The sequence below is a fragment of the Myotis myotis genome, unplaced genomic scaffold (genome assembly GCF_014108235.1).
Source record: "Myotis myotis isolate mMyoMyo1 unplaced genomic scaffold, mMyoMyo1.p scaffold_m19_p_4, whole genome shotgun sequence".
Lineage (NCBI taxonomy): Eukaryota > Metazoa > Chordata > Mammalia > Chiroptera > Vespertilionidae > Myotis > Myotis myotis.
The window spans coordinates 5,612,146-5,633,133 of NW_023416346.1; the positions used below are offsets into that span (position 1 = coordinate 5,612,146).

At 47.8% G+C, this 20,988-nt stretch overlaps 2 protein-coding genes across 4 annotated transcripts in view; one reads left to right on the forward strand and one right to left on the reverse strand.

The window, feature by feature from the left end:
* Positions 1-16,523, reverse strand: FBXW12 (F-box and WD repeat domain containing 12). The gene is made up of 11 exons (XM_036305608.1): positions 16,470-16,523; positions 11,883-12,221; positions 11,234-11,271; positions 10,855-11,006; positions 7,658-7,743; positions 6,593-6,802; positions 4,677-4,835; positions 2,942-3,152; positions 2,080-2,258; positions 1,869-2,002; positions 1-100 (listed from the first exon to the last, which is right to left on the reverse strand). The coding sequence occupies exons 1-11, from the start codon at positions 16,521-16,523 to the stop codon at positions 1-3; spliced, it is 1,662 nt and encodes a 553-aa protein (XP_036161501.1).
* RGN (regucalcin) overlaps positions 13,872-20,988 on the forward strand; it is a 14,728-nt gene continuing 7,611 nt past the window's right edge. For 2 of the 3 annotated variants that reach the window (XM_036303941.1, XM_036303943.1), the window contains exons 1-3: positions 13,872-14,089; positions 16,547-16,722; positions 18,179-18,361. In XM_036303941.1, the coding sequence (XP_036159834.1) occupies positions 16,554-16,722; positions 18,179-18,361 (352 nt within the window). In that variant the 5' untranslated portion in view covers positions 13,872-14,089; positions 16,547-16,553. Of the gene's footprint in view, positions 14,090-16,543; positions 16,723-18,178; positions 18,362-20,988 lie in introns of all 3 variants that reach the window. The other variant, XM_036303942.1, reaches the window with a different exon arrangement.

A 20,988-nucleotide genomic window follows, 5' to 3' on the forward strand; every position in this document is an offset into this window, starting at 1 on the left:
TCACATATTCAAAGAATACATCACCAGGACGCTGGCTCCACCGCACTTTGACACCACACACACTATGCTCGTGTTGTCACAGATCGCTATGGGGTCATAGCTGCCAAAAGACAAAACAACATCCTCAAGTGGACAAAAGGGGAAGTAGGTCTATTGTTGATGATACTAAATTTGAATCTGACAAAGACATAAATATTCTCTTCAAATCAACTACCCCTTTGATCTTAGAAGTCACTTTTGGATTTGGTTTTGAGTAACTGTAGACCTGGCAAACATGCCGATTACTGCCCAGCCGGTGTGCTCCGTGGTTAGAGCGTCAGCCCACACACCAAAGGGTCATGGGTTTGATTCCCAGTCAAGGGTAGGTACTTGGGTTGCTGGTTCCATCCCTGGCCTGGATCGGACCACCTCCAAGAGGCAACCAAAGTAGACCTAAATAAATTGAGAGACATATAGACAGGATGTGTCTCTTTCATATCGATATTTCTTTCTCTCCCTTTTTCTTTCTCTCTCTCTCTCTCTCACCCCCACCTCCCTCCTTCCCTTACACTCTCTCTCTAAAAATGAAAAAAGAAAAACAATGTAGATGAAGGCAAGCAATCTAGAAAAAATAAGTAAAATAAAGATAAAGGCAGTTCATGAAAGAAGCAACTCAAATGACTAATGAACTAAAACAAACAAGAAACTTACAAGTAAAGATGGGACATCAAGGCTGAATCTTCACACAGCACTTGTAGGAACATAAACTGAGAGCCATTTTGGAAAGCCCTTTGAAATCTATTGCAAAATCTGTGGACTTCAAGAATAAGCAATTCTCACCAAAACCGGTTTGGCTCAGTGGATAGAGCGTCGGTCTGCGGACTGAAGGGTCCCAGGTTCCATTCCAGTCAAGGACATGTGCCTGGGTTGTGGGCACATCCCCAGTAGGAGGTGTGCGGGAGGCAGCTGATCGATGTTTCTCTCTCATCGATGTTTCTAACTCTCTATCTCTCTCCCTTCCTCTCTGTAAAAAATCAATAAAATATATTTTTTAAAAAAGAATAAGCAATTCTCTTTGGGGGCTTAAGTCCAGTCATATATATATCCTCAAAGAATCTTTTTTAAAATATATTTTTATTGACTTCAGAGAGGAAAAGAGAGGGAGGGAGATAGAAACATCCATGATGAGACAGAATCACTGATCAGCTGCCTCCTGCATGCCCCCTACTGGGATCGAGCCTGCAACTCGGGCATGTGCCCTTGACCGGAATCAAATCCGGGGCCCTTCAGTCCCCAGGCTGACGTTCTATCCACTGAACCAAACCGGCTAGGGCAGTGGTTCTCAACCTTCTGGCCCTTTAAATACAGTTCCTCATGTTGTGATCCAACCATAAAATTATTTTCGTTGCTACTGCATAACTGTAATGTTGCTACTGTGATGAATCATCATGTAAATATCTGATATGCAGGATGGTCTTAGGCGACCCCTATGAAAGGGTCGTTCGACCGCCAAAGGGGTCGCGACCCACAGGTTGAGAACCGCTGGGCTAGGGCAAAGAAATTTTTTTTTAAATCCTAGTAACCCCCTTTTTTTTTTTTTAATGTTTTATTGTTTTCTTTCAGAGAGGAAGGGAGAGGGATAGAGATCCAGAAACATCGATGAGAGAGAAACATCGATCAGCTGCCTCCTGCACACTCCCCACTGGGGATGTGCCCACAACCAAGGTACATGCCCTTGACCAGAATTGAACCTGGGACCCTTGAGTCCGCAGGCCGACGCTCTATCCACTGAGCCAAACCAGTTAGGGCCCTAGTAACCCTTTATTAATTTGTTTAATGTAGACATTTAAAATCGTTAGGAAGAGTTTAAGTTACAAAGCAGGGCTTACCAGCTTGGCCTAATGTCACCCTTTCTGTGCTCCAGGTGACAGCAGCTCCGAAGGTGCGGATGCCAGCCTTCCTCTTCCCACATGTACAGGTGCAGGTAGTTATCCCTGGACGTGGTGAGGACGTGGACAGAGTCCTGCAAAGGAGACCCAGGGTGAGCGGCCCAGCATCCACGTTGGAGACGGAGTGCCGGGAGGAGAAGAGCATACATACCGTCCATAAGTAGCAGATGGTGTTCTCATGGTCATGAAATTCTTTCAGCAGGAGGCCATGGATGGTGAAGAGAAACAGGCGTGGCCCGCTTTCAAAGACAACTGCGGTTCCGTCCCGGACTCCCATCCAAACAGGAACGTCCATACCACCTGGCAGCATGAAGCTTGCAATCTCACGGGCTGTTTTCATGTAAAACATACACACACACGACCAGGAAGATTTTGGGTCCCGTAGTCAGAACCATATCCTTACCCTGAATGAAAAATTAGACTCTCGTCCGGCCAGCGTGGCTCAGGGTTGAGCCACGACCTATGAACCAGGAGGTCACGGTTTGATTCCCGATCAGGGCACATGCCCAGGTTGTAGGCTTGATCCCCAGTAGGGGGCCTGCAGGAGGCAGCCGATCCACGATTCTCTCTCCTCATGGATGTTTCTATCTCTCTCTCCCTTCCTCTCCGAAATCATAAAAATGTGGGTTTTTTTAACAGTCAGACAGGCACGGGGTAGCCTCCAGTTAAGAAAGCCCATGCCCCTGCACAGAGATTGGCCTATTTACAGACGTCTGTAGCTTAAACAGTGATGGCAAACCTTTTGAGCTCGGCGTGTCAGCATTTTGAAAAGCCCTAACTTAACTCTGGTGCCGTGTCACCTATAGAAATTTTTTGATCTTTGCCACCATAGTAAAACAAAGACTTATATTTTGAATTTTATTTTATATATTTAAATGCCATTTAACAAAGAAAAATCAACCGAAAAAGTGAGTTCGCGTGTCACCTCTGACATGCGTGTCATAGGTTTGCCATCACTGGCTTAACATGAGTGCGAGTGTGACTGGCAGGAGAGACAAGGCAGCTTGGCTTACCTTCGATGGCGGTGCTGTCCCCAGTGCTCTCGGCTGTCAGATCAAAGGTGGTGAACCCTGTCCTTCTGAAAAAGTCTCCTTGGAACATAATTGTCAGCCTGTTTACGCACTTCACGGCCCAGCAGGCTTGGCTGCAAAATGCAAATGGCAGAGAGACGAACAGAGGGGCCCTGCCTACGGCCGGTCTCAGTAAGCACTCCACCAGAAACACCTGAGGAGAGAGCAGTGCACGTGCGTTCAGGAGCAGGGAGAGGTTACAGCGTCAGTACAGGAGCCACACCAGGAAATCCTCCTTAAAAATCCTCCACGGTGGCCCTAGCCCAGTGGTTCTCAACCTTCCCAATGCCGCACCCCTTTAATACAGTTCCTCATGTTGTGGTGACCCCCAATTTCATTGTTACAAATGGAACATAATGAAAGCATAGTGATTCATCACAAACACAATATGTAATTATAGATGTGTTTTCCGATGGTCTTAGGGGACCCCTGTGAAAGGGTCGTTCGACCCCCAAAGGGGTTGCGACCCACAGGTTGAGAACCACTGTCCTAGCCAGTTTGGCTCAGTGGATACAGCATCGGCCTATGGACTGAAGGGTCCCTGGTTTGATTCAGATCAAGGGTACATGCCAGGGCTGCGGGCTCCATCCCCAGTAGGGGGCGTGCAGAAGGTAGCTGATCAGTGATTCTCTCTCATCATGGATGTTTCTATCTCTCTCTCTCCCTCTCCCTCTCCCTTCCTCTCTGAAATCAATTTTTTAAAAATCCTCCACTATGGCCAAAGCTTTATTCTGAATCTCAGGAAGCCTTGCATAGTCACTGCTTGTCACTCACTGTCTTTCTATCCTGCCCATCATGGTCACACACAGAGCAGAGTCCCCAAAACTCCCCTTGGGTTCCAAAAGCATGCGGCCACACTGGACCCCCAACCCCCAATCAGGTTGCATTTGGCCAAGTAGGATCTCCCTTCTTGGAGGACGTGTCAAGGGCTGATCCGCCTTTGCTGCTGCCTCCCTGAGTTCCTTGCCCTCTGGTGCCCATGCGCATGCACCATGTAAAAGGGCCTGCTCACCCTGGCCAGGTTGGCTCAGTGAATAGAGCTGTGGACTGAAGAGTCCTGGGTTTGATTCTGGCCAAGGGCATGTACCTCAGTTGTGGGATCCTCCCTGGCCTGGGCCCTGATGGGGGCTTGAGCAGGAAGCAACCAATCCATGTGTTTCTGTCACGTTGATATTTCTCTCTGTCTTTCCCTCTCTCTTCCACTCTCTAAAAATCAGTGGGAAAAATATCCTCAGGTAAGAATTAAAAAAGAAAATGAAAATAAGGCCTGCTCACATACCACTTTCTCACAGAGACATTCAGAGGCCGGTGCACTTCTATTTCCTTCTGGGCTTGGTACTGTCCAGCCCAGGCAGCTAACCGTCATGTAAGGAGAGCCAACGTGACCCAGGTCCTACTTCTTGGTCTCTCTCTCTCACCTTCCATCCCTTTGGCCGACTCAGGCCCCATGCGCAAAGTTTCACTCACAAACATCTGTCTCTGTGAATGGACGCTGTTGCTCCCAAGGACAGTGTTTCTTGGCTCTAGGAATGAATGCCGCCTGTTCTGTGGCCTTGAGAGGAGGGGGCGGTCTGACCGGTCCTCGCTGAGCTCTGTCTGTTGGCTAATGCTTCCTGCCTCCAGCCTCCGAACCCTGACCCCTTCCTCCTGAGGCCGAGGCACACCGGGCAACCCCTACCTTTGGCAATACGTGTTGGTGGGTCCCGCAGGCGAAGATCCATTTCCTGTTGGGAGAGCAGTGCAGATGGTCCACAGGGTACTCAAATGCATTCACGTGAGAAATGCTGTTTAACTCGGGCACCGTCAGTGTGTAGATGTCCCCTTCAGAGTCACCGATCTGAAACCAAACCACCGCCCACCACCACGTCAACAGGAGACGTGAAACCCTAGCTACGGGAGGCAACCAATCCACAATTTTTCTTTCTTTTTTTAAAATATGTTTTTATTGATTTTAGAGAGGAAGGGAGAGGGAGAGAGAGAGGTAGAAACATCAATGATGAGAGAGAATCATTGATCGGCTGCCTCCTGCATGCCCCACACTGGGGATTGAGCCCGCAACCCGGGCATGTGCCCTTGGGAATCGAACCTGGGACCCTTCAGTCTGCAGGCCAACGCTCTATCCACTGAGCCAAACCGGTTAGGGCGGTACCACCATTTCTTTAATCATGTGACCAGCCTGCCCCACAAGGTCACTGGGATGATCCCAAGGAATAAAATGTTCTAAGCCCTGAAGCCACCCCAGGCTACTGACTTATTTGCACATCAACACTCTACTTTTTTCTCCATGTCTCTCCAAACCCACGTCTCTCCCTACATGATAGCCCTGTCCAAGTTCATGTCCTCCACAATAAGACACACTTGAAAGAAGAAACTAGATATAAAATAATTCAAGAAGGTTGGTGTTTTTCTTTGAGAAGAATTACTGAGGAAACGTACCTGAGGTATAATAAAGGGAAAGATAGTATAAAGATTTGTATGGCCAATATTCATTGGCATGTTGTGACTCTCAGAGGATGTGATAATAGAGATGCTGCAAGAAGACAGGTTGAGCCCTAGCTGGTGTGGCTCAGTGGATAGAGCATCGGCCTGAGGACCGAAAGCTCCTGGGTTCAATTCTGATCAAAGGCACGTACTTCAGTTGCAGGTGCCCTGGTTGGGGTGCATGCAGGCAGCAATCACTCGATATGTCCTTTCTGATGGGCGTTTCTGATTTCACCCCTACGTCCATAGCAGAACAATTCACCATAGCCAAGATTTGGAATCAGCCTAAGTGCCCATCAGCAGATGAGTGGATTAGAAAACTGTGGTGCACACGATGGAATACTACGCCGCTGTAAAAAAGAAGGAAATCCTACCATTTGCAGCAGCATGGATGGACCTGGAGAGCATTATGCTAAGCTAAATAAGCCAGACGGAGAAAGATAAATATCACATGATCTTACTCATTTGTGGGGATATAATGATCAACATAATTTGATGAACAAAAATAGATCCAGAGACAAATGGCAGGGGAAGAAGGGTTAGAGAGCAACCAAAGGACTTGTATGCATGCATATTAGCATAACCAATGGACACAGACACTGGGGCGGTGGGGGCTTGCCCTTGGGGGTGTGAGTGGCTGGGGGGGGGTGGTCAATGGGAAAAAAAGAGACATATATAAAACTTTAGGGAAGGGGAGGAAAGGGGAGGAAAGGGGAGGAAAGGGGAGGAAAGGAAGAAGGAAGGAAGAAAGGAAGGAAGAAAGGAAGGAAGAAAGGAGAAGGAAGAAAGGAAGAAAGGAAGAAAGGAAGAAGGAAGGAAGGAAGGAAGGAAGGAAGGAAGGAAGGAAGGAAGGAAGGAAGGAAGAAAGGAAGAAAGGAAGGAAGGAAGGAAGGAAGGAAGGAAGGAAGGAAGAGAAGAAAGAAAGAAAGAAAGAAAGAAAGAAAGAAAGAAAGAAAGAGAGAGAGAGAGAAAGAGAGAAAGAGAAAAAGAGAAAAAGAAAAAGAAGAGGGCAGGTTGAAAGGTGACCATCATGGGGCCCCACCACTTGCCAAGACAGTGGGCGCTGTGGGCACTGTCGGCGCTGTGGCCCCTCCAGATGCAGGGCTCGCTCACCATCAGGAAGGGGCCGTCATCCGTGAGGAAGACTTCCAAGGAAAGGCAGCACGTGCTCATGGTGAGCGTCGCCAGAGGGTTCACATCCCGACAGTTCCACACTTTGATGGTGTTCCATGCATCCACAGTGACTGCAAGCGATCTCTGCGGCAGGGTCGCCAGACACTTGATCTTGCACTGCTGGACGGGGCTGGACCAGATCATAACGCCCTGGAAACGAGAGTAACGCTCTCTGCGTTCAGGGGACTCTCCCACGTGCGGGGCGTGCATCCTGCCAGGGCTTATGTGGAAGCTTCCTCCAAACCAGGTGTATTTTTTTCTGGGAATAGAATTAAGAAAACTCTGCTACACATCTCAGCTCTTTGAGGGGTAGTGAACATTAAAAAGGAATTATGGTCCTAACCGGTTTGGCTCAGTGGATAGAGCATCAGCTTTTGGACTGAAGGGTCCCAGGTTCGATTCCGGTCAGGGACATGTACCTTGGTTGCGGGCACATCCCCAGTAGGGGGCGTGCAGGAGGCAGCTGATTGATGCTTCTCTCTCATTGATGTTTCTAACTCTCTATCCCTCTCCTTTCCTCTCTGTGAAAAATCAATAAAATATATTTTTAAAAAAAAAGGAATTATGTAGCCCTAGCCGGTGTGGCTCAGTGGATAGAGCTCTGGCCTGCAGACTGAAGGGTCCCAGGTTCGATTCTGGTCAAGGGCACATACATCAGTTGCAGGCTCTTCCCCAGCCCGGGGCCCTTGCAGAGGGCAAACAATTGATGTGTCTCTCTCACATCGATGTTTCTTTCTCTCTCCCCCCTTCTCTTCCCTCCCTTCCATTCTCTTTTAAGAAAAATCATTTGGAAAAAATATCCTTGGGTGAGGATAAAAAACTTAAAAAGTGAATTCTCTACATGCTATAGTCTAAATGAAAAAGTCGCAGGTTACTGGTTAGAAGACCTAATTGGAAATCGTTTCTGTTACCAATTGAGTAGCACCTTCCTCCCAGCACTGGCTTTGCCTGTGGGACAGGGTGGCCACAGGTAGGCGTCACCTGTGTGCTCATTGCCAGACTCACCTCCTGCACATCCCAGGCATAGAGCATGTACCTTGAAGACACTGTGCAAATGACTGGCTTCTGTCCACTTGTGGAGGGGTCACTTCCTGAGAAATAAGCCAAAGGTCCCAAGATTCCTGGAAGGCAACACAGACAATACTTGGCCACCAGATACTTGAGGTATGATCCAACTGAATAAAGAGAATTCTGGAACAATAATTTTAAGTTTCTTGCAACCTTAATGGAGAATAGGATGGAAATTGGGCTTCAGAGTCATTCAAATGGGGCCACTGGGGAGATGTTGGCCGATGTGTTTCTCCTGGTTAATCTCAGTTTCCACAGATATAAATGGGGATAAAAATCACTCCATCAGATGCCCGGCTGGTGTGGCTCAGTGTTTGAGCATCGACCTATGAACCAGGAGATTACAACTTGATTCCCAGTCAAGGGCACGTGCTCAGGGAGGGGGCTCAGTCCCCACTGTGGGGAGCAGGAGGCAGCTGATCAGTTATTCTCTCTCATCATTGATGTTTCTCTCTCTCCCTTTCTCTCCCTCTCGGAAATTAATTTTAAAATATTTTTTTTAAAAAAACCACTCCAGTAGAGAATTGTTTAAATAACTTATTTAAATGTTTCCTTTTCCGAAAGAGAAAAGCATACCGAGACTCAGAGGAGGTGCGGTGCGGAAGTGAAATACAAAGGTGCGGAGGTGCATGCGGAGAGGGCTGGCGGCTGAGGACACGGTTGTCTTTTTCAATCGGGAGGGAGTCTCAGTCTCTGAGCTCCAGTTCCGAGTGAGTCTCTGGGGACCCAGACTCAAACGGGAGAAACGGGACTGTTTGGCATCGGTCGGAACTCGAGGGCAGCTTTCTCTTGGAGGCACTCGCAGTGATTGCCGGGACCTCTGAAGGCAGGACTGAGAGCAGCCATATTGCTTGCACCCGCCCTGTTGATCCCCTGGGACCCGCCCTGCCCAAACTGTGCACAGAGACTTTTGCATATGAAAGGCTCGGCCCTTTGTAATCTGAAAATAACTTAAACTGCAGCTGCCCCAAGGCCCCAGGGCAACTTGCATTGCTTTACAGCTGGCTTCTGCTGGGGTAGCCTCAGGCAGAGGCTAAATTAGCACCTCCTTAGATCCAAGAGCCAGTGTACCCAGTGGTCAGAGTGGGACCATCCAATTACAACTCCTCAGATCCATAAGGGACACACTCGGGGGCAGACTCAGTGAGCACCAAAGCCCCACTGAAGCAAGCCTTGCCCCATAAGGGTGTCTTCAGCACAGAAGTTCTCCCACTGTAGACACAGCTGATTCTCACAGCCAATTGGCCTGGAGGTCAAATCCTCCCAGTGTTACCTAAAACAATCAAGGCTTAACTACAAGACTATGCACAAAGCCCACAAGGGGGTGCACCAAGAGTGTCTACCTCAGGTAATTGGGACACTTAGCACAGAAAGCCACTCTATTGATACAGCGAAGCATAAGAAATGCCGAGACAAAGAAACAGGACTCAAATGACAGAAATGGAGGAAAGCAAACTACTGGATACAGAGTTCAAAACCACAATTTTTAGGTTTTTCAAGAATTTTCTAGAAGCCGCCGATAAATGTAGTGAGATCCTCAAGAAATCTAGTGAGACCCTCGATGTTGTGATAAAGGACCAACTAGAAATTAAGCATACACTGACTGAAATAAAGAATATTATACAGACTCCCAACAGCAGACCAGAGGATCGCAACAATCAAGTCAAAGATTTGAAATGCGTAGAAGCAAAAAACACCCAACCAGAAAAGCAAAATGAAAAAAGAATCCAAAAATACAAAGATAGTGTAAGGAGCCTCTGGGACAGCTTCAAGCGTACCAACATCCGAATTATAGGGGTGCCAGAAGATGAGAGAGAGCAAGATATTGAAAACCTATTTGAAGAAATAATGACAGAAAACTTTCCCCACCTGGTGAAAGAAATGGACTTACAGGTCCAGGAAGTGCAGAGAACCCCAAACAAAAGGAATCCAAAGAGGACCACACCAAGACACATCATAATTAAAATGCCAAGAGCAAAAGACAAAGAGAGAATCTTAAAAGCAGCAAGAGAAAGAAACTCAGTTACCTACAAGGGAGTACCCATACGACTGTCAGCTGATTTCTCAACAGAAACTTTGCAGGCCAGAAGAGAGTGGCAAGAAATATTCAAAGTGATGAATACCAAGAACCTACAACCAAGATTACTTTATCCAGCAAAGCTATCATTCAGAAGTGAAGGTCAGATAAAGAGCTTCACAGATAAGGAAAAGCTAAAGGAGTTCATCACCACCAAACCAGTATTATATGAAATGCTGAAAGGCATCCTTTAAGAAGAGGAAGAAGAAGAAAAAGGTAAAGATACAAATTATGAACAACAAATACACATCTATCAACAAGTGAATCTAAAAATCAAGTGAATAAATAATCTGATGAACAGAATGAACTGGTGATTATAATAGAATCAGGGACATAGAAAGGGAATGGACTGACTATTCTTGCGGGGGAAAGGGGTGTGGGGGTGAGGGAAGAGATTGGACAAAAATCGTGCACCAATGGATGAGGACACTGGGTGGGAAGTGAGGGCGGAGGGTGGGGTGGGAACTGGGTGGAGGGGAGCTATGAGGGGGAAAAAAGAGGAACAAATGTAATAATCTGAACAATAAAGATTTAATTTAAAAAAATGTTTCTTTTTCCTTTAGCCCTAGATGGTTTGGCTCAGTGGATAGAGCATTGGCCTGCAGACTGAAGGGTCCCTGGTCCGATTCCCGGTCAAGGGCACATGCCCAGGTTATGGGCTCGATCCCCAGCATGGGGCGTGCAGGAGGCAGCCAATCAATGATTTTCTCTCATCATTGATGTTTCTCTGGCTCCCTCTCCCTTCCTCTCTGAAATCAATGAAAAATAAATGTTTCCTTTTCCTTTAAAATGTGTATTCTAAGGAGGGATGGGAAGCCTTTGGGAAAAGGGAATCATGGGCTCAGTTTGATGTTGTGCAAAGATCACTCTGGCTTCTCCAAGCAGCACAGGTCACAGGGAACACGGCTGGAAGCAGGGACCAGTGCTTGTCATCACAGCAGTCCAGTCCTATTACGTCTTCATTCCCTTTCTCTTCACTGAATGAGAACACACACACACACCCCCCGAAACCAGTGCATTTCCTCCAACAAGTGAACTGTGTAGCCCATCCCCGTACCAAGGCCGCCCGTGGCCTCTCTGTAGGCAAAGTCCTGCGGCTGGGCCCCCATCATGCAGCGCTCGCGCCTGGCCTGGGTGAGGAAGAGCTGCTTCCACGAGGGTACCTGCAGGCCCTCCCAGGAGATGCTCCATCTCCTCTGACACAGGTTTCTGGAAAGAGTCACAGCACCGTCAGGTGGCCTGGCCCCTGGGCCTCACTGGCACCACCTTTACCGGCTGCAGCCTCCTCTCAGGCCTCTCCCCGCCCAGCCACCCGCCCCCAGGCCTCCGCTCAAACCCCAGGGACACCTATCCGCCCCCCCCTGCCTGCCCCCACCCTCCCCTGCCTGCCCCCCACCCTCCCTGCCTGCCCCCCATCCTCCCCTGCCTGCCCTCACCTCCACAGGTGCTCCTCATCCGCAATGTTCTTCCAGTACTTGAGAGAGAGAAGGGGGAGAGAAGCAGTCAATTGGTACCCAAACGTGGGCCCCTTCTTCACTATCATTTGTCCCTGGAGCAAGGCCCACTGGGAGGTAACAGGCCACCATCCCGGCTCTCAAAGCCTCCCAGGCAGGGCCCATGGGACGTGGTGGCAGCAGAGGCAGTCACTGCCGGGACAGGGCCCTCCTGGGAGGTTCAGAGGGATTCCTGGGCTGGACATGGGGCTTCGAGAACGATCCGTCAGCACAAGGATTCCTGTGCATCCTGTTGTCGTTTTCACTGAATAAAATAGGTGGCTGTCAGAGTGAAGGATGCTAACCACCGCCCCCAACACTCCATGTGCCGCTCTGTTCTTTTGCTAATTGGCACTCAAAGTGGCCAAGAGACTCATCTGACTCCCAAGGCCACGGATGGGCATGCCAGGCCTGAACGAGGTCAAGGTAAGGAAGGAAGGAAGGAAGGCCGTGTTTGTGTGATGCTGAGGGAGCCAAGATCCCGAGACCCGGGGAGCGAGGAGGGCGGGGGGGGGGGGGTCTTAGTATGGTCATTTCAGACAGAGCCACAGAGGGGGCAGGAGGAGAGGGAGGGGAGGCGGGGAGCACTCACCCTGCTCACCTGGCCCACCCGCAGCAAGCTGGCGGCATCCAGGAAGGAGAAGATGTGCCGCATCGGCACGTCAGGCAACTGCATCTCCAGCTCCCGTGGCCGAGCCCACAGCCCGGCTCCTCTCTGCTCTGCAGGCTGCTCTGCATTTAACGGCGCGGCCACCTGCCCTGGGAGGATTCCCACCCGCAGCCCATGGGGCCTGGAGAGCAACAGGCTGCAGGTGCGCCGGCCAGCAGCAGCCTCCACTTCCACCTTCTGATGAGCAGACGTTCTTACTTCAAGGAAGTTCAAGTTACCAGTTCGTTCTTTAGTGGCCACAACTTTCCCAGGTATGTTTGCCTACCGCAAAGTCACTTTTTTGCTTGACTTGTGATTTTTGACCTTTCCTATTTAAAGCTGTGAATTAACTTTTCTCTCTCTTTTTTTTATTGTCTAAAGTTTGACATATGTCTCCTTTTTCTCCGATTGACCCCCCCCCCCCGCAGCCACTCCCACCCCAGGCAAGCCCCCACTGCCCCAGTGTCTGTGTCCCTTGGTTATGCTAATATGCATGCATACAAGTCCTTTGGTTGCTCTCTAACCCCCGCCCCACCCTCCCCTGCCATTTGTCTCTGGATCTGTTTTTGTTCATCAGTTTATGTTGTTCATTATTTTCCATAAATGAGTGAGGTCATGTGATACTTATCTTTCTCTGACTGGCTTATTTCACTTGGCATAATGCTCTCCAGTTCCGTCCATGCTGTTGCAAATGGTAAGAACTCCTTCTTTACAGCAGCGTAGTATTCCATTGTGTAGATGTATCAGTTTTTAATCTACTCATCTGCTGATGGGCACTTAGGCTGTTTCCAAATTTTAGCTTTGGTGAATTGTGCTGCATATATCCTTTCTGATGGGTGTTTCTGGTTTCTTGTGAATTAACTTTTCTGTATGGATTTCCAGCTGACATAGCAGCACATACTGAAAAGGTCGTTTAGGGATTGAGAAGTACAGCTGGGCCCTGACCGGTTTGGCTCAGTGGATGGAGCGTCGGCCTGTGGACTCAAGGGTCCCAGGTTCGATTCCGGTCAAGGGCATGTACCTTGGTTGTGGGCACATCCCCAGTAGGGAGTGTGCAGGAGGCGGCTGATAGATGTTTCTCTCTCATCGATGTTTCTAACTATCCCTCTCCCTTCCTCTGTAAAAAATCAATTAAATATGTATATTTTTTTTAAAGTACAGGTGGGTAGTTACAAAACAGTTGTTGGGACGTACAGTACAGAGTAGGGAATAGTCAGTGATATTGTAGTAAGTGTATGGGGCCAGGTGGGGACTGGAAAATCAGGGGGAACACTCTGGAAAGTATATGATTGTCTAACCACTATGCCGTACACCTGAAACCAATATAAAATGATATTGAATGTAGATTTAACTGAAAAAATTAAAATAAATAAGAGCTAGTTGTTTCTTTACTAGATTTCACTGATATCTTTGTCAAAAATCAAGTAATTGCCCTAGCCGATTTGCTCAGTGGATAGAGCCTTGGCCTGCAGACTGAAGGGTCCCAAGTTCGATTCCGGTCAGGGTCATGAGCCCGGTTGCAGGCTCCATCCCAGTAGGGGGCGGGTAGGATCCATGATTCTCTCTTATCTTTGATGCTTCTCTCTCTCTCACTTCGTTCCTCTCTGAAATCAATAAAAATATATTTTAAAATACATTTTTAAAAAAGAGTTGGCCTTCAGTCATCATTCTCCACTAGGAAGAGAGGATTTAACTGCTTCGTTCTTTCCTTACTAACCTGTGTGTTGGACCTGACCCTCCACCCCATCTGTTAGGCATTTTAACAACGTTTTGTCCAAGAGAGAAACTTGAGCTTTCATCCAAACTCCAAAGCTTAGGCTCCCTGCGCTCCACGCCTCCAGGTACCTCCTGCCCCCACGGACTCTCTCCTTCCCCCTCCCCCCGCCCCTACCCCCTCCCCCCTACCACCCCCGCGATGGCGGAGGAGGACAGGAGGCGGACAGCTCTGGGTCCCGCAGCTCCCCACCCCTCCACTGCCTGACCTTTGAGCCGCCCAGCAGCCACCCGCCCGCCTCCCAACACCCTCGCCGGAGAAGGAAGGGCTGGCGGCGGCCGAGCTAAGCCCGCTCCGGCTGGCCTCCCACCAGGGCGGCAGGAAGGGCACCGACCGCACCGTCCTCCGACCACCGCGACCTGCACGGAGACACCAGGTGGGCGCGACCTTCAGCTCCCAGGCCTGCGCGGGACCCACGTGCAGCGGAGCCGCTTCCCGGCTCCCCGCTCCCACCCTGCCGGCCACCGATTCCAGCCACGACCCCTGCCTGGGGCCCAGCTCTCGGGAACCAGGGCAGAGAGGGGACATGTGGCAGCCCCCGCTGGCAGGAGCGAGTGTGGGGTTAAAAGCTGCTGTTGTGCAAGCCCCGTGTCTGATCGCGGGCTGTATCGCAGACACAGGGGGCCTGGGAGCCGGGCCAGCTCTCACAGTCAAGGAGGATTGCAAATGCTGAGCCGGCAGGTGGTATGGAGGCCTATCTGAGCTGTGCTGTTTCTTTAAAAAAAAAAAATAATGGTTTTCCCTGGCTGGTTTAGCTCAGTGGCTAGAGTGTCAGCCCAAGGACTGAAGGGCCCTGGGTTCAATTCTGGTCAAGGGCATGTACCTCAGTTGCAATCTCAGTCCCCCTGGGGAGGCAGCCAGTCAATGTGTCTCTCACATGGAAGCTTCTCTCTCTGTGTCTCCCCGCTCCCTTCCACTCTAAGAATCAATGGAAAAATATCCTTGGGTGAGGATTAACAACAACAAAAATGTTTTGTTTGTTTTTTCAATATTTGTATTGATTTCAGAGAGGAAGGGAGAGATAGAAACATCAATGATGAGAGAGAATCGTTGATCAGCTGCCTCTTGCTCGCCCCACACTGGGGATCGAGCCCACAACCCAGGCCTGTGCCCTTGACTGGAATCGAACCCAGGACCCTTCATTCCGTTGGCCAATGCTCTATCCACTGAGCCAAACCAGCTAGGGCCAAAAATGTTTTTAATGCAGTTTACTGAAGGAAATATTAAACCAAAGATCATTTCCTCCACCCCCCCCCCATTCATTTGCCCATCCATGTGTGAGACCACTTACTTCAAAGCAGATAGGTGCCCGGGAGAAGGAGGAAGAGCAGGCCATTTGGGTCAGCAGGGCAGAGTTTGGGGAAGAGAAGGCTCTTGAAGTTGCCTGTTTTTCCTCTCCCACTGGGTTTCTTAGGTAATATTTTGACTTTTCTGACTTTTATTCTCCCTGAGTGTCGGTCAAAGTCTCTGGCCTGAAGTCCCAGCATAGAATGTCCCTGCCCGCGGACTTCAAGACTCCTTGCCACCCTGGCGCGCTGCCTGCCTGGGTGGCGAGAACCAGCTGAGGGCTGCCAGTTCCCACAAGGGTGCCAGACGGTGCCCTCTTTCCCACCCCTCCCATTATCCGAATCTGAAAATGAATGTTACTTCTGATTTAGTGTATTATCGCTGAAGAATATACAGTGGGGCCTTGACTTACAAGTGTCCCGACTAACGAGTTTTTCGAGATACGAGCCGTCTCTCGGCCGATTTTTTGCTTTGAGTTGTGAGCTAAAATTCGGGTTACAAGCCAGCTTCAGATACCCCACCGCTAGTTGGCGCAGCGAACGTCACAGTGAACGCCACAACATCAGCCCAGCATCACATGTCTCACTTGTTCACTTTTTGATTTGACATACGAGTAATTTGAGTTATGACCTCCGTCACGGAACGAATTAAACTCGTAAGTCAAGGCCCCACTGTACTTTAAAATGCAGCTCAGAAAAAATGCAAAGTGGGGAGGCGCTGGCCTTTGAGTGGTCAGGGAAGTGAATCAACATCAACGCATGGGGACGGCAGCAAGAGAAGGTGACCTCAGACTCCCAGAGCAGCCAGCAGTGAGGGTGCTCCGCCCCTCCCACCCCCCCTTTGTCTCCCCCTCCCCCCAACCCGGTCCACCTTAGCGGCTGGGGTCTGGCATGAAGAGCAACCTTGCCACCTCTGAGCTGGCTCTCTGAGGGTCACCAACACCTAGGTGTGGATGTTGGACTCTCTCTCTCTCTCTCTCTCTTTCTCTCTCTCTCTCTCTCTCTCTCTCTCTCTCTCTCTCTCTCTCTCACACACACACACACACACACACACACACACAAAGATAGCTTGGCCTGGCCGGTGTTGCTCAGTGGTTGAGCATTAACCTATGAACCAAGAGGTCATGATTCAATTCCCGGTCAGGGCACATGCCCAGGTGTGGGCGCGATCCCCAGTGGGGGGGGGGGGGTGTAGGAGGCAGCCAATTGATGATTCTCTCTCATCATTGATGTTTCTATCTCTCTGTCCCTCTCTCTTCCTCTCTGAAATCAATAAAAAATATATTTAAAAAAAAATAGAAGCTAGCTTGGAAAAAAGGCCTGGCAAGTTGATTGAAGATGTCTCATGCTATCGCCTATCCGCTCTTAGTTCTTTTTCAGCCACATTACATATTTTGTTCTGATTTTGAGAAAGTGTGCCTAGCTTTTCTAGTTCTAATAAAAACAACTTAGTGTCTATTGGCAGCTTACCGGGGCCTCAAGCCAGATGCCGCACTGAATTCGCTCCATGAGATCACGTTGCATGTTGTCTCTGTCGCCTTCAGTAGATCCCCCATGACCATGTGTTCCATTAAGATTGAGTGTGTCCTGCCAGAGAACTGCCGGTGCGGGGAGTCTCCAGTGTGGGAGGAAGCGACCAACTCTCTGCTCTTCGTAGATATTCCTTCAAAGAAGGTTTGCCGGTGGGATTCGCTCAGCAAGCAAGTTCATCGAGTGACTGTGGGTAAGGATGAAGGCGGGGCTCAGATCCACCCAGCCAGCCATCTTTTCTCTGGGGAAGGGAGGTCACCTCAAGTGTCATTCCCCTGGGACCTTCATGTGAAAGCTGAATATGCTGTAAAGCTCTGGGATTGTCAAGCTGTCTGTGTCCTCCACTTTTGTTAATCCTCACCATTGCTTTCTAGAGAGAGAGGAAGGAAGGAAGGAAGGAAGGAAGGAAGGAAGGAAGGAAGGAAGGAAGGAAGGAAGGAAGGAAGGAAGGAAGGAAGAAACATCAGTGTGAGACACATCAATTGGTTGCCTCCCGCACAGACCCTGACCAGAGCTAGGGATCAAACCCGCAACCCAGGTTCATGCCCTAGACCAGGAATCGAACCCGTGACCCTTCAGTGAGAGGGGCAATGCTCTACCCACTGGGAAACACCAGCCAGGGCTGTCGCTCTCCCCCTTTGAGCCAGGAGTACATTCTGGATGGTCAGTACTTCCCTCTTCCTCTGTGAAGGAGGGGCAGCATTCCCCATTTTGTTCCAATAATGACGTGCTATCGGATCTTTCCTTCACACATTCAGATAAGAGCATTGGAAGCTGGAGACTGCTATCTAAATTATTTAATTGAAATAAATTTTATTTTTAAAGAATTTTTAATATATTTTATTGATTTCAGAGAGGAAGGGAGAGGGAGAGAGAGTTAGAAACATCCATGATGACAGAGAATCATTGATCGGCTGCCTCCTGCACACCCCCTACTGGGGATGGAGCCCACAACCCAGGCATGTGCCCTTGACCAGAATCAAACCCAGGATCCTTCAGTCCACAGGCTGACGCTCTATCCATTGAGGAAAACCAGCTAGGGCTGAAATAAATTTTAAATTTTTATGTAATTTTTAATTAAATAGGGCCCCTTAAAAAGGAATGTCCTGTACTGGAGGGAGAGAAGAATGTCACAAAGCCTAGTTGCTGAAACTAAACAGTGTGTCTCTGAATTTCCTGGAGAGCAGACAAATTTAGCATCTCTTGTTCTGTGACAACTGCTTTGGTGCCCACCCACCACCACCACCACCACCACCACCACAACACACACACACACACACACACACACACACACACACACACACACACACAGTTAGGAATCCCTCCTCTGAACTTGATGTGGCGCCTGCCCCAATGTGTGGTGGCTGCTGGGGTTCCACTTCTCTGCTAGACTGGGAGCTTCCAATAGGGTTGAATTTCACTCACCTTTCTGTGCCTGCTGTCCAGAACAGTGCCTGGACTTTATTATCAACAAGTATCCTCGGGTTCTGTAGCCTTCATTCTATCCTTCATCAACAGAAGGAAGCGAGCACACCATTGTCGAAAGGGCTGCAATCCTCTTGGCGACGGCAGGTGGCATGATAGGCTCAGCGCGCTGCTCGGCCCCTGGGCTGCATGCTGAATCCTGATTGTGGCTTTTGCCTCTGCAGACGCCCCAGTCAGCTCCGTGGCCCTCCGCCAGTTGGGAGGCTATGTCGCCACCGTTGGAACAAAGTTTTGTGCTTTGGACTGGGAAGATCAGTCAGCCATTGTCCTGGCCACCATAGATCAAGACAAGAAAAACAATCGATTCAATGATGGGAAGGTGGATCCCGCTGGGAGATACTTTGCTGGTATGGTTTATCTTTAGCACCTACTTACTGAGCTTGGCAACAACAAAAAAAAACAACACTGATAAAAGTCTCACTGCTTTAGTGGTAAAAATGTCTTGGGTTCTTTTGTTATTAACTTGAGTAATTTGTACCACTAAAAAAAAAACCCCATGAGAAAAACTTCAGATATTCTTTCAGCTTCTGTCTCTAACAGAGACCAAAATTTGTATGATAACGTTATGGCTTAAATAAGTTTTAAACATATAAGCTTTGTTGTTGATGTTTACATTAGAAATAATTTCAAATTTACAGAAAGAAGTAAGAATTGTACGAACATCTGTGTACCCTTTATCTGAATGTACCTATTGTCAACACTTTGCTCCATTTATCTCTCTACATGTATAAATTTTTCTCCAGAATCACTTGAAAGTAAGTTGCATATATCATGTGCCTTTACTACTAAAATACCTCCTGTGTTTCATGCTTCCTTTTGGTATCATTTCCCTACTGTCTAAAGAAGTTCCTTTAGCAATTAGTTTAGAGTGGGTCTACTGGCTATGCATTCTCTTGGTTTTACTTTATGTGAGAATGTCTTTATTTCACCCTCATTCTTTTTTTAAATTTCTTTATTGATTAAGGTATTATATATGTGTCCTTATCTCCCCATTGCCCTCCCACCCCTCCACTCATGTCCTCACCTCCCTGTTGTCTGTGTCCATTGGTTAGGCTTATATGCATGCATACAAGTCCTTTGGTTGATCTCTCCCCCTTCCCCCCACCCTCCCCTACCTTCCCTCTGAGGTTTGACGGTCTAATTGATGCTTCTCTGTCCCTGGGTCTGTTTTTGTTCATCAGGTTATGTTGTTCATTATTTTCCATAAATGAGTGACATTATGTGATATTTCTCTTTCTCTGACTGGCGTATTTCACTTAGCATAATGCTCTCCAGTTCCATCCATGCTGTTGCAAATGGTAAGAATTCCTTCTTTTTTACTGTAGCATAGTATTCCATCGTGTAGATGTACCAAAGTTTTCTAATCCACTCATCTGCTGATGGGAATTTAGTCTGTTTCCAGATCATTGCTATGGTGAATTGTGCTGCTATGAACCTAGGGGTGCATATATCCTTTCTGATTGTTGTTTCTAGTTTCTTGGAATATATTCCTAGAAGCAGGATCACTGGGTCAAATGGGAGTTCCATTTTTAGTTTTTTGAGGAAACTCCATACTGTCTTCCATAGTGGCTGCACCAGTCTGCATTCCCACCAGCAGTGCACAAGTGTTCCTTTTTCTCCACATCCTCTCCAGCACTTGTTGTTTGTTGATTTGTTGATGATAGCCATTCTGACAGGTGTGAGATGGTACCTCACTGTTGTTTTGATTTGCATTTCTCAGATGATTAGTGACTTTGAGCATGTTTTCGTATGTCTCTTGGCATTCCTTATGTCCTCTTTTGAAAGGTGTCTATTTAGGTCCGTTGCCCATTTTTTGATTGGGTTATCTTCCTTTTGTTAAGTTGTGTGAGTTCCCTGTAAATGTTGGAGATTAAACCCTTATTGGTGATGACATTGGGAAATATGTTCTCCCATGCAGTGGGCTTTCTTGTTGTTTTGTTGATGGTTTCTTTTGCTGTGCAAAAACTTTTTATTTTGATGTAGTCCCATTTGTTTATTTTCTCCTTAGTTTCCATTGCCCTAGGAGCTGTATCGGTGAAGAAATTGCTTCAGCGTATGTCTGAGATTTTGCTGCCTGTGGATTCCTCTAGTATTTTTATGGTTTCCCCTCTTATGTTTAAGTCCTTTATCCATTTTAAGTTTATTTTTGTGTATGGTATAAGTTGGTGGTCTAATTTCATTATTTTGCATGTATCTGTCCAATTTTCCCAACACCATTTATTGAAGAGACTGTCTTGACTCCATTGTATATTCATGCCTCCTTTATCAAATATTAATTGAGTATAGTGGCTTGGGTCAGTTTCTGGGTTCCCTATTCCATTCCATTGATCTATATGTCTGTTCTTGTGCTAGTACCAGGCAGTTTTGAGAACAGTGGCTTTGTAATACAGCTTGATATCTGGTATTGAGATCCCTCCCACTTTGTTCTTCTTTCTAAGGATTGCTGCAGCTATTCGGGGTCTTTTTTTTAATTCCAGATGAATTTTTGGAAAGTTCGGCATATTTCACAGACCTAGAACAAACTTTCACCCTCATTCTTAAAGGATATTTTCAGTGAAGATAGTATTTGAGGTTGACACTTTTTTTTTCTTTCAGGAAATTTAAAATGTGTCACTTCCTTCTGACCTCCATGGATTCTCATGAAAAATTTATGGTCATTGAACTCATTATTCCCCCATATTTAATATGTGATTTTTCTTTCATTAATCTCAAGAATTTCTATTTTACTTTAGTTTTCAGAAATTTGACTATGATGTATCTAGGTATAGGTTTCTTTGGGTTTATCCTGTTTTGGGTTTGCTCAGCTCCTTGGATCTATAGTTTTGTGCTTTTCACCAAATTTGAGGAGTTTTGAGCCATTACTTCTTAAAATATTTTTTGGCCTTGTATTCTTTTTCCTCTTCTCTGGGAATCCAGTATGTTAGCTCTTTTATTGTTGTCCTACAGGTCCCTAAAGCTCTGTTCATTTTTTCCA

Coding starts and splice junctions, on each gene's coding strand:
- FBXW12 (XM_036305608.1), bottom strand. CDS start 16,523: ATGCAACGTGATCTCATGGAGCGAATTCAGTGCGGCATCTGGCTTGAG. Junction 4,836..6,592: donor ATGACGGCCCCTTCCTGATG/GTGAGCGAGCCC, acceptor GTTTGGTTTCAG/ATCGGTGACTCTGAAGGGGA. Junction 2,259..2,941: donor GGACAGCACCGCCATCGAAG/GTAAGCCAAGCT, acceptor ACATGAAAACAG/CCCGTGAGATTGCAAGCTTC.